At 31.7% G+C, this 12,520-nt stretch overlaps 1 protein-coding gene across 2 annotated transcripts; it reads left to right on the forward strand.

Annotated features, from left to right (window-relative positions):
- Positions 1-1,656: 1,656 nt before the first annotated feature.
- PDE327 (FAD/NAD(P)-binding oxidoreductase family protein) lies at positions 1,657-10,857 on the forward strand. Of its 2 annotated transcripts, none has more exons than XM_089746999.1 (14): positions 1,657-2,023; positions 2,103-2,165; positions 2,731-3,174; positions 4,248-4,319; positions 4,976-5,101; positions 5,222-5,434; positions 6,245-6,292; positions 7,438-7,599; positions 8,346-8,507; positions 8,799-8,892; positions 9,087-9,205; positions 9,320-9,364; positions 9,882-10,251; positions 10,344-10,857. In XM_089746999.1, exons 1-13 carry the CDS (start codon positions 1,685-1,687, stop codon positions 10,113-10,115), a joined length of 2,121 nt encoding a protein of 706 aa, XP_089603125.1. In that variant the 5' UTR covers positions 1,657-1,684; the 3' UTR covers positions 10,116-10,251; positions 10,344-10,857. The 2 variants fall into 2 exon arrangements, with proteins under 2 accessions (XP_089603125.1, XP_022749493.2); XM_022893758.2 differs by lacking the exon at positions 10,344-10,857 and adding an exon at positions 9,613-9,644 and having other exon boundaries at positions 9,882-10,092.
- The last annotated feature ends 1,663 nt before the right edge of the window (positions 10,858-12,520 follow it).

Raw genomic sequence — 12,520 nt, forward strand, 5'->3', positions numbered from 1 at the left:
TCTTGCCTTTTTTTTTTTTTTTTCGTTTTCTTTCTCATCCATTCCCTTATTGGCATTTCTTTCTTTTTCATCTTTCATATCTTTTTCTTGACTTCTTTTACTCATTTTCAATCAATTTTATTGTTTATTTATCTTTCACATTACAACTCATTCAATTCATCATTTATTTCAAAACATAAAAATTATCTTCAATAACTCTGAAAAAAAATTTTTTTTTTATCTTTCCCTTGAACACGTGGTTTTTATAAAAGTGGCCATTATTAACAAAGTTTTTTGTTAGTAACTTTATATACTCTTTCTCAAAGCTTATTCCACTTTCTTTTGTTTTTTTTTTTTATTTAATTGTTGCCAATTAAAACTCTTTTTTACTCTTAACATTTGTTAAAATTTCTTATATGTTTTTTGGGCAGGCGTTACTCGTATAAATGCCTACAGTAGAGTTGTAAAAAAAATTATATACATGTAGATGTTTATATATGTGTCGGCTATAGAACAATTTGGATTTATTGATTTTTTAAATTAAATAAAAATATATAAACATAATTAAAAAATAAAAAAATTTGCCATGTGAGATTGAGATTGTTTTAAAAATAAAATTATTGTTTTTTTATAAACAAATGTAGTTTTATTCGTACAAAAACAATACAAAAAATTAAATTTATACAATCATGGATACTAAAAATAATAAAAATGAAATATGTCAATTAAACATGACTCTTCAAAATTTCAATTACAATAAAAAGAACGATTAATAGAATTATCAATTTGGTTCCGAATACTATGAAGCCTGTGGTGTACAGTATCTTTAATAAATTACAAAATAGCTAGAGTGCTACCAGATTACTTCCCAACAACCCACCCTTTTATTTATGTCTATCCAATCTCCATAAATAAAGGTGTTCCAAACAAGTTTAAGAATAGAAACCAAAAGGGATTACTTCCAGAGCTAGCTTTAATTCAAGAGAAATCATAGTGTCAATTGATCACTTGACTTTGGATTCCACGTAGCTGTATCACTTGTGACCAAAATTGATTAATGAACTTACATGTGAAAAATAAATGATCTCTATAAAAGTATTACGGGTAAAGGGTTAAAAAAATATCTGAACTATAATTAAAAATTATTTAGGCTTTTTTTGTTGTAATAATTAATTTTTTTAATATTTATTTGTATCAATTAAATTTTATTTAAAAGAAAGAGTTAATATCGTTAATTTTTTTATCAATAAGATAAAATTTTATATAATATCAATAAAATAAATTAAAATTTATCACATATCATAATTAATATATGTAAAAATTAAATAATATAATTTTTTTCATTTCTTTTTTTTTTTACATTTTTTTCTAAAATCACTTGTTCAATTAATTATAATTGAAGAATTGATTGATTAAATTTTATTATATAACTAAATTTTATCCATTTAAAAGTTTAATGAAAACGAAATAAAAAAAAATAAAAATTTGATTGATTATAATAAAATATTAAAATTTTAAGTAATTATTAAATTATAATTTATGATTTTTTTATACTTCAACTAAATATTATTTAAATATTATTAATTAAAGTATTCACCCGTGATTAAAACTTTTAAACGGTAATTACAAAAGATTGTCTGCAAAATATAAAAAGGTTTCTTATCCCAAACTCAGCTCGCGCTTGGTATGGTAATTACCTCTCAAGATGTCGTCTCCGCTTCAATGTCCGTCCAAGCTTCTCTTCCCTCTCCACCATCCTTACTCCAAACCTGTTCTCTCCTATCCAACTCCACGACTTCTCTATCCTCGTCGCCAAACATTCCGAATCTTCTGCGCTAAGAGAACCGGCAAGCAGAGATACCCTTCCGAGAAGAAGAAAATGAGATTGAAGCAAAAAGATGCTCTATCTTCTGTCACGAACAAGTTCGAAGGGATCTGGAGGCTCTCCAATCTCGCAGTTTCGGTCCAAAACGACCCCGGAAAGGATTTTCTCCAAGTTCATAATGGCTTGCTCCAAGAAATCGCTAAAGTCCTCAAGTTTCCAGTAATTTCTCGTCTCTCTTAATCTTATTTTTTGATAAATGTTTTTTTTCCTCGTTCTTTTCTAATTTGGTTTATTCCAGGTTGCTTCCATGTTGCCAGAAGAAGCTTTCTTGGTGGTTCGGAAATCTTTTGATGCAAGAAAGGTGGATAATTTCGGCTCTTTTAGTTTTTAGTTTTTTGTTTTATTATTGTTTTTAAAAAAAATTATTCTGAAAGCAAAAATCACATTTAAATAGTAAATACAAATATAATTAATAAGTTTTGAGAAAATTAGAAATAAAAATTATAATCTTTTTGCATAACGTAATTATTTGTTTTACTTTTATATATACTAATTATGTTAATTGATACCTGGGAATAGCTACTTTTCGAAAGTTATGCATGTTGAACCTAGGGCTTAACTTAGTTCATGTAATCACCTAGTATGCAGCAAATTTGGGATTCAAATCTCAACGCCTGCAATTTTTTCTCCTATTTTCTTTGTATAAAAAAAGTGTTATGCATGTTGAAACCTGTGCCTGCACCATACTAGTCAGTTTACACGATATCTATGCTCATTTCTCTCAAATGTTGCCTTTCCCTTTATTTTCATTGATCGCAAATTTGCTTTAGGTAGTTATTAGTAAAGGAAGAAAATTAATGATAAGTCAATAAAAGAGTTTAAGTTGTATATCCCTTTTATTGATTTGCTTTATTAATGGTCTTCAGAAACTGAAGGAGGCCAAGTTTGTATATACTGTGGATATGGATGTCAGTAAGCTGCTAAGTCTAGAACCTCGTACATGGGACTTCATATCTCGGTTGGAGCCAAAAGTTGGGCTTATAGAACATATGCCTCGTGAAAGATTTGGTCATGATTTGATGAGTATAGTACATGATTTTAAAGATAGCAATGGTGGTATATCGTCAAGAGAACAAGAACATAACATTCACTCTGGTGAATCGCACAAGTGTTCCACAGCTAGAAAACCAAAAATTGCAGTTGTGGGTGGTGGCCCATCTGGCTTGTTTGCTTCTCTGGTTCTTGCAGAATTTGGTGCTGATGTTACTTTGATTGAAAGAGGTCAAGCGGTTGAGAGGAGGGGGCGTGACATTGGCGCTTTAGTTGTTCGCCGGATTTTAGAATCAGAAAGCAATTTTTGCTTTGGGGAGGTCATATTTCATTTCACTTGGTTCTTCTGCTAAAGCATATTTTAGTATCGTAATTGCTGATATTCTTGTGTCTCATTCTTTGAATTCTGCTATTTAGACAAGGGCTGGCTCTTAATTTAGGTTCACACAATCTAAAGCGTTGTTATTTAATAATTGAATGTAATGGGACCACGTGATTATTCTATTAATATAAATGTAGGTAACTATATTAGTTAGATTAAAATATTGAATCTGCTAAAAAAGTAGTCTCTTTTAAGTTTGATAAATTGCTTGGGCAAAGGTAGATAGGGTTCTATATTGGGGCTTTAGGGTTTTAGTACCTGTTTATATAGGCAACAGATTGAAGTGACAATGACAAGGTGTGATCTAGATCACATTCATAATATGATATTCTTATCTTAGTACAAACAATAGTTTAAAGCTAAAGCTTTTACTCTCTCTGTCACTTTCTCATTTATTCTAGTTGCCCTGGGTCAGATCTGCTTTAATACATAGTCAGGTACACATGGGAAGAAAAGATGATCCTTGGTGCTAAATGAATAAACCTGATATTTTACTTTGATGGCTATTGTAGGTTTAAAACTTGGACTGAGGCCGTAAAACCATCTTTTTTATGCTTTTTTGTCTTCCAAAGGATGAATTTAAGTTAAAATGTACTATCATTTCTGATTTAGGATCATGCTATAAATGCATTTTGGTCTTCACCAATACATTTTTGATATCTAGAGAAAGCATATGGCTTTACAAAACTACTTGCTTCAATTTAAGAAGCAACTGGAAAATAATGACTTGGTTAGTTGGTTATCCAAGTCCTTTCCTGCATATCTCCATATATTTTACCTGTGAAATGTCCATGAATTGTAGAAGAGCATATATCTTGAGCTACCATCTTTTTAAAAAAATGTATGTACATGCTAGAGCTTTGAGCCAAGAAATAACCATGCAGACTTTTATATCCGTTTTGTCAACACCAGCTTGATTTTTATTCTCGATGGCTTTGAGTTTTCATGTTTCTCTGCTAGTGGTATGACTTTTTTCCCTTTCAAGTCATATTAAGGGCTTATGTATGGCAGGGTGGTGCAGGTACCTGGAGTGATGGAAAACTGGTAACTAGAATTGGAAGGAACAGTGGCTGTGTTTTAGCAGTAAGAACTATTCCTTTAGATTTCTCATTTTAATTGCATCCTCCCCGTGCCGCCCCCCCCCCACATTTTTATTTTTTCCACATTTGTATTCTCAAATGCCTCTCTTTTTGGGTTGTTCTAGTACAGTTGCTTTCTCTTATTTCTGGGATGATATTCAGTTGTCATGAGCATGCTTTTGTGGATTTACAAAATGATATGATCTTTTTAACCTAACCCACTTGCTCTGGCTGCGATGGAGATGCAATTAGACAGTGTGTTATACTTCCCTGAATGCAATGATTGCACTAGGGCAAAATTATGATGAAGTGTTGAATTATGGCCATTTCTTTTTAGTTACAGATATTTGTTGATGGTATATCTAGCTGTTCCCCAAAAAAGTCATATGCTTAATTTAATCAAGGACTGATTGTTCAGCTAAAAGATTTGTCAACTGCTCTGCCAGGCATTAGTTTGGAGACTTTATTACAAACATAGGAGAAACATTGTGCTTTTGATATGTTAACTAAGCTGCCAAAAGGATAAGTTAATTAAAGAAAAAGAAGGAACTATTGTCATTTCACCTTTATCTTTTACATGCATTACTGTGATTTTAAATCTTCTTATTTTATCATGTGTTAATAACAGAATAGATTGACTGATAAATATTCTTATCTCAGATCATGAACACCTTGGTTCACTTTGGTGCTCCAAAAGATATTTTGGTTGATGGTAAGCCTCATTTGGGAACAGATAGGCTAGTTCCTTTACTCCGTAACTTCCGGCAACATCTTCAATCACTGGGTGTGAGTTTCATAATAGCTTCTTACCCTTCGAAATTATTGTGTATATCAGATAAAGTTTGCTTCCTTTATTGCATGGTTTCAAAATGGATTCTAATTTGCTCTTTTTCTTATATGTCTTAGGTGGATATCAAGTTTGGAACGAGGGTAGATGATCTGCTTATAGAGGATGGACATATTGTGGGTGTGCAAGTCTCTGATTCAACAAATAAATTGCAGTTAGATTGCAAGAAGTTGGGATTTGATGCAGTTATTCTGGCTGTTGGACATTCTGCACGTGATACATATCAAATGCTTCTTTCTCATAATGTGGATTTGGTCCCAAAAGATTTTGCTGTAAGTTTTTCCATTAATTGTGAAACTTTTCTTTGTTAATATATCATTGCCTGAAAGTTCATTCCCCTGTATTTCCAACTGTCATCACTTTACTAGTGCTCCCCAGCATCAACAAACATTGCTTACAGCTAGTTTGATCCTGAAGCATCAAATCTACAGATGTGGGCATTATTCCCATAATTGAAATATGTTGAACTTGCAGTGGCAAAAAAGATGAATATTTTATATCATGATCTGGGAGGAATGAATTCAAAGGGTATCTGTTTTGTCTAATGTGGGGTGTTTGGATGGACCAATCTCTTAGCCACTACCATTTTCATTCTTTTACTTACCTACTCAGTGATATTATAGAAGAGATTTTTATCTTTCAATTCTCCAAATTATCTCCTGTATAGATGCAGCACATTCAAGAATATACACCTATAAAACCATCTAAATACAGCCATCTTCACACTTATGTAAACGCTGAGACACAAGATACATGTTTAAAACACAGTTTTTTAAACAGGTTTGGAAGAGTTTCTGGTAGTTCATTTCTCTCTTTTCAATCCTCAATTGCATTTCCCTTTCCTTTTCTTCCACGTTTTGATGATGGAATATGCAATTGGCACCAATGTTCTAGTGGAAATTGCAGAATTTTTGTTGTCATTCTTGGTGGTACTGAGAGCTGGACATTAGTCATATAATTTCTGGAATCTGTTTTGTGGTCATAGCAATATCATTTAGAAATGAATAAAACTTGTGGAATGATGTCTGACTTTGGTTGCTTATTATTGTTAATTATCTCGGTAACTTGCTTTATTGAAACAGGTTGGTTTGCGAGTAGAGCATCCTCAGGAACTAATCAACAGCATACAGGTTATTTATAAATTTCCTTTCTAATTATTTTCTGTAAATTAATCAACAAGAGTTCAAGTTGTTGAATTATCCATACTTGTAGCTGTAACTATCCTCTGCCGGTTGCATTCTAATTTGGAGCTTTTCCTTCTATTCACTAATAAAAAGAACTTGTATGCCTTCCCCCCATCCCCACCCCCCCAAATATGTATTTATTTAAGGACTTCAATTTTTATCAATATCTGAGGACTTATTGTCACACTGTTGAATTAGAGAAGAGTGACTTGGTTGTGGTAATTTTCTTTCTAATGCCTATAGTTGTTTAGTTGCATGCAGAGTTTTGTTTAATGAATCTAGTAAGCAACAGTGATCAAGTTCAATAAATGTTTCTGGCCTAGAGTCAGTCTAGCTTGGCTGCAAAATAGTTTTACCTCCAAGTTGTATGCTAGCTCAAGTTTGGAAATCTGCATAAAATTATGTTTTACAATCAGAACAGTAAAAATGATGAAGATTGATCCTCTATTTGGTTGATGCTTTTGCTTTTTTATTTTTTTGTTTTGAATATAGAAACCAAAAAGCAAAAAGTAAAAATGAATAGAAAACAAGATACAAATAGCAAAAAGTTAAAAAGCATCAACAAAACGAAGCCTAAGTATTTTGCCCATTGGAACTAGGGCAGTGTTTAGAGTGGAATGCAACTGCTACGTTTTTTCAGTCCTTTCTATTCTCTTTCCTGTCTTTCCATATATTGTGCTTTGGCCTTTATTGTGTGGCCCATTTGTCTAAGAAATATTCACCCTAAGCTTCAAATTTGTACTATTATAGGGTTTTTGAGGTTTAAATTTAAAGATTTTTGCAACCAAATTTTGGTATCTAATATCAGATTATCATATAGCTTCAATTTGCTTCAGATTTTAGGTTGTCATGATGATTTGTTGTGGCAGTTTTTTTAATAGGATTTTGTTACCACTTGGAAAAGAAGAGCATAACTGAAAATCTAGAGTTTGTCATTGCCAACAAACCATTTGATTGTTTATTAATGAAGTTTATTAAGAATGAAGCGCAGGCATAAATAAACATAAAAAAGATGTTCTGTAACCATGAGAAACTCCTGCTTTTGATATTGTTTCAATATTTCTAAAAATTCAAACCACTCATGTGCACAGTATTCTGGATTAGCCAACGAAGTTTGCAGTGGACGTGGGAAAGTACCAGTTGCAGATTATAAGGTTGTGCAGTATGTTAGTGATAAGGATGAAGATTCACCTTTCAAGTTGGAGTCTACAAGTCGTAGTTGTTATTCTTTCTGCATGTGCCCTGGTGGGCAGGTATGTTTGTCCTTTTGTTTATCTTATTCTTTCTGCATGTGCCCTGGTGGGCAGGAATGCTGTCCTTTTGTTTATCTTATTTGCTGATTGTTTTTAACGTCCTTAAATGGTGATATTTTTGCTTCTTATTTCACCTGTAAATGTATAGTCTAAGTATTGTATAATTGTTCCTCCTTGACAAATTAATACCTCTGTCCACAAAGGACATAATTGATGCCATTCCGGCTCAATACTTCAATATGTATCCAAAATCTAACAATACTTTGTAGACAGTAATGGATACATTAAACATGTGTTAAGATATAGGTCAAGAATGAGTTTATGGATAAAGTTAAGAAAGAGAATATCATAGAAGTTGTAGCTCATTTATGAGAAGGAAGTTTCACGAAATTAGTGTATAATATACTTTCAACTGAATGTGTACTTTTAATAGACAATAGGCTTTAATTTAATGAAAATTCTGTGTATGTTTAATTAAACAATCCATCTTGTGTTTTATCTTTAATCCTATATGTGCTTCATAACTCTTGATGGCCGGTTTTATAAATAATAACTTTTGAACTTTCTGATTAACTATGTTCTTGAGGAATTTGTAGTCCAATCAGTTAAAAGCCATGTAGGGCAGATTAGCATAATCTAATTAGATAGGTTTCACATACAGGCGGGAAGAGTTAGGAAGTCATCATAAATATTAGAAACTTTACTGAAATATCTGCTGATGGATTCACATATATTGGGAGTTGCAGGTTGTTCTCACTAGCACAAACCCATCGGAGGTCTGTATTAATGGGATGTCATTTTCTCGCCGTGCATCTAGGTGGGCAAATGCTGCCCTTGTTGTGACTGTTTCAACAAAGGATTTTGATGCATTGAATTTCCATGGACCTCTTGCTGGGGTTGAATTTCAGGTAGCCTTTCTGCCCTTACCTTTGTTATTTAAAGGAGTCAAGCTCCATGTAGGCACAATTTTGTGTTTGGCTTAACAAAAATGTTGAGAGCATCTGATATTTTTATCGGACTCTTCTTTCACCTCTATGGAGAGTTTTACTCTTCCATGGATGATAAAAGTACAAATGACACTATTTATTGAGTTACCTTTCACCTACTTATAGTCTGGAACTTCCATGAAAATTAAAGGATACAAAGATTGAGGCCTTATTTAAAATTCTCTAAATCTGTTTTATCATTTCATTGTTCAGAGGGAATTTGAGCGAAAAGCAGCTATAATGGGAGGGGGAAATTTTGTGGTGCCTGTGCAGACAGTTACTGATTTTATGGAAAATAAAGTATCAGGTAACATTATTTTTTGTCGATTTCTGCATTTGTTTTTGTCAAAGGTAGTGAATTCGAGAAAAAGTAGAGAGACAATGGTAGTCTCTCCGTGTATTTATATTAGAACAATAAGTGCATAGGACTAATATACCCCTTAACCTAAATGTTTAACAGTTTTGCTTTTACTTTTCCTAAGACTTGCCTTATTTTTTCAGTAACATCTATGCCACCATCGAGCTACCGGCTAGGAGTGAAGGCAGCAAGTCTCCATGAATTGTTCCCTGTATACATGACAGATGCTTTATGCTATTCTATCTCAATGTTTGATAAAGAGGTCTTTTATATTTCCCCAATTTATTATTCATCTTTCCAATTACCATGCCCATTTGATAATATCCAAACTAAACTCAAGAAGCTTTTCTTTTTCTCCAACCTTTGGAACTTTCAGCTACCTGGATTTATCTCCAAGGAGGCTCTTCTTCACGGAGTAGAGGTAACCATTTTTCTACTTACATGCTTCTCTCTCTTTTTTATGATGGAACTACACTTCTCTTTTATATTTAGTATTTTAGTAGGCATTTGATGTCAGATCAGATTCTTCTTCATATAATCCCTAAGCTCATCTTTTGGCTTTTTGTATGTTATATATTTTGCAAATGGATTATGGTCTCTTCGTACAAATTAATGTCCAACTCAAACTGATTGGGGTTTGCTACATGAACCTTCTTCCTATTTGGCCAGTCTAATATGGTCTCTCTGGCTCTCTGCAACTTGTCAATAAAATTAAATCCTTTTCACAACTTCCATCATAACATGGAATTTACATTTTCACCCTCCTCCCCACCACCACCCCAACTCATACACAATCATGCATTTGTCCGCAGCTTATTTATGTTCCTTCTGCACGGTGATTGATATGCTATTTAAGGTCAAAATTCAATTGAACTGTAGTTTCTTTGCATCAATTGTCTTTTCCACTTTTCTGTAAAATCTCGTTCTCTTTCTTTCAGACTAGAACTAGTTCTCCCATTCAGATTCCGCGCAATGGTGACACTTGTGAGAGCATATCTTTAAAAGGGCTCTACCCGGTTGGTGAAGGAGCAGGTTATGCTGGTGGGATTGTAAGCGCAGCAGTCGATGGCATGTACAGTGGTTTCTCTGTGGCAAAAAAATTTGATTTGTTTCATGGTGACATAGAGTCGGTTTTAGGAAAGGCTCAGAGTGCTGGATTGGTGAAGTACTAGAAGGGTTTTGGTTCCACTTATTTTATAAGCAATTCACTTCACATGAGTACTTACTCCATTATCATTTGGAGCTCTACAAAATCGAGGATGATGATGGGGGAACTTCAAATGCAACTCCAAATTTATTTCAGAAACTGTAAGTATGATTCATTTTACATTTGAATTAAAATCAGACAGTGATTCTTACTTCTTATCAATTACACTCCTCTCGTTTTTATGAATATGCAGCTAGATGAAAGGATAAGATTGCCATGCTTTGTTACCTTGTTGATCGTGAGCCTGTTCAAAACTGGTGTTTTTTCTGGGCACTCTCGTTAAACTGAACCTCAAGGGCAGCCATGGAAGAGCAAACAGAAGTCTATAGCGGTTAAACTAACCCAACATACTCTTTGTTTTCTAACTTGTTAATTAGAGGTAATTGATGGAAGAAAAAAATAAAAGGAAATTCACAATCATGCAGCCATTTATGAGACATCTAAAGGAAGAGCATAGCTGTGTTGCGGAATTAGTTTGAATTCTGGCATTTTAATCATGGAATTGTTTTTTCGGTTTTATTTAGCATGAAGGCAAATTTTAAGGTCTTTGGGGTTAGTATCCTGAAATGAAAAAGCATACGATGATCCAATATCAGACTTCTAGTTTTATAAGCTTTTGTACAATTGTAGAGAAGAAAGTTTTTCGATGGAGTTATATTTTCCATTTTTTAGATATCATATTCTAACAATCTTTATTCAGCCTGCTAGTAGAGTATCGGATTAGTTCATGTTGATAGGATTTTTAGTTTTAATGATTAAGATGGATTAGGAGTGTTGGTTGGATTTTTAATTTTTATGCTATATTTGGATGGATACTAATAAAAAAAAAAAAGTTTTTTAAGGGATACGTACTTTTTGTTTAAATGGTTAAAATTAATAAATAAATAAAATTTTAACATTGTTAAGATAAAGAATGGAAAGGAAAAGAAAATGATTTATTATAATATTTTTTTAAAAAATAACATATAATATAAAAAAATTTTATACTACTTTATATAAATAAATTATTTTTGTAATGACTATTCATTTATAATTGTTTATGATTTGCCATTAAATCTAAAGCGACTAGATGGTTTCGTGCAAAATCTAAAGTGACTTGATTGGTTTTATATTGTCAAAGTTATTTATGGTTAATTTTGAAATTTAATATTATTTTATTTATTCGTCATTGAACACATATAAACAAGGTACAATATATTTAACCTCGTTAATAATATATGCAATTTAGAAAGTTATACCAAATATGAAAGATTGAGATTTTTAAAATAAATCAAGCTTTAGCATTCATATAAAAATTATTAAATAAGAAAAAAAGTAATCACATAAAAATATTATATATTAACGAACTAAATAAAAACTAATAGCATATCACTATATAGTGTTTAACACAATTATTTTATCAACATAAAAAATAAATATTTTCATCCTAATAAAAAATTTATTTAAACGGATTAAAAACTTATGTAATAAAGATATTTTTGACAACTTTAATGATTAGATAAACCAAACACCAACCTTTCAATGACCTCTTTTTTTTTTATCCCATATGCATACAAATGTTGTTCTTATTTTCTCAAGATTATCAATAAAGTATAAGTTGTAAGTTAATTCGTATTTCTTCCAAAAGATTTCAATATTTTATTTTTTGAAATTTGATAAACATAAGGATTGAACTTTTCATAAATAGCATTTCTCACAATAAGTATATTAGCAACCATTTCAAATGCTTATCGAATAACTTTACCATCTTTGTTATCTTTTGATTTTTTAACTCTTATATTTGTTGAACTATTTGAAAGATCGAAAGGATTTTTAGAACAAGTCCCAAAGAATGTCATGAGATCAATGTCTCCTTACTCGAAATATCACAATTTTCAAATGTTACCTTATTTTGGGAGATTAAATTATCAATATCATCAATATTCTCTCTTTAACTCATCATCAATTCCAAAAGATATTGTTTCTTTCACTCATTTCTGCTACAGTCTCAACATGCTCCCAAGTGGCTCGATTATTATTATAAAGAATCGCCTTATTGTTATAATTTGAAATGAGTTTAGTCATACATTATTAGGCATGAGAATGTGCCTAAAATTTAATAAGTATTATATTGTGAGTATATAAATAATAAAATAATAATTAAAATTTTATTTTAATAAAATTAACCTCAATCAATTTTTGCTAAACTTCAAGTTTAGCACCCCATAATTGGTATTTGAATTTCAAGAAAATCCATTATCCTTGAGTGAACAAGTCATGATACTTTGATAAATCAGTTTTTATAGTCTTCCAACAATTTTTCACTTTTTCCTTCTTTGTTGATTTAAAAATACATCAACAAAAGCATTATCCATTATTAGTATTTGTGTC

Source organism: Durio zibethinus, chromosome 18 (assembly GCF_047325235.1).
Source record: "Durio zibethinus cultivar Kanyao isolate XHJ-2024 chromosome 18, ASM4732523v1, whole genome shotgun sequence".
NCBI classification, from domain to species: domain Eukaryota; kingdom Viridiplantae; phylum Streptophyta; class Magnoliopsida; order Malvales; family Malvaceae; genus Durio; species Durio zibethinus.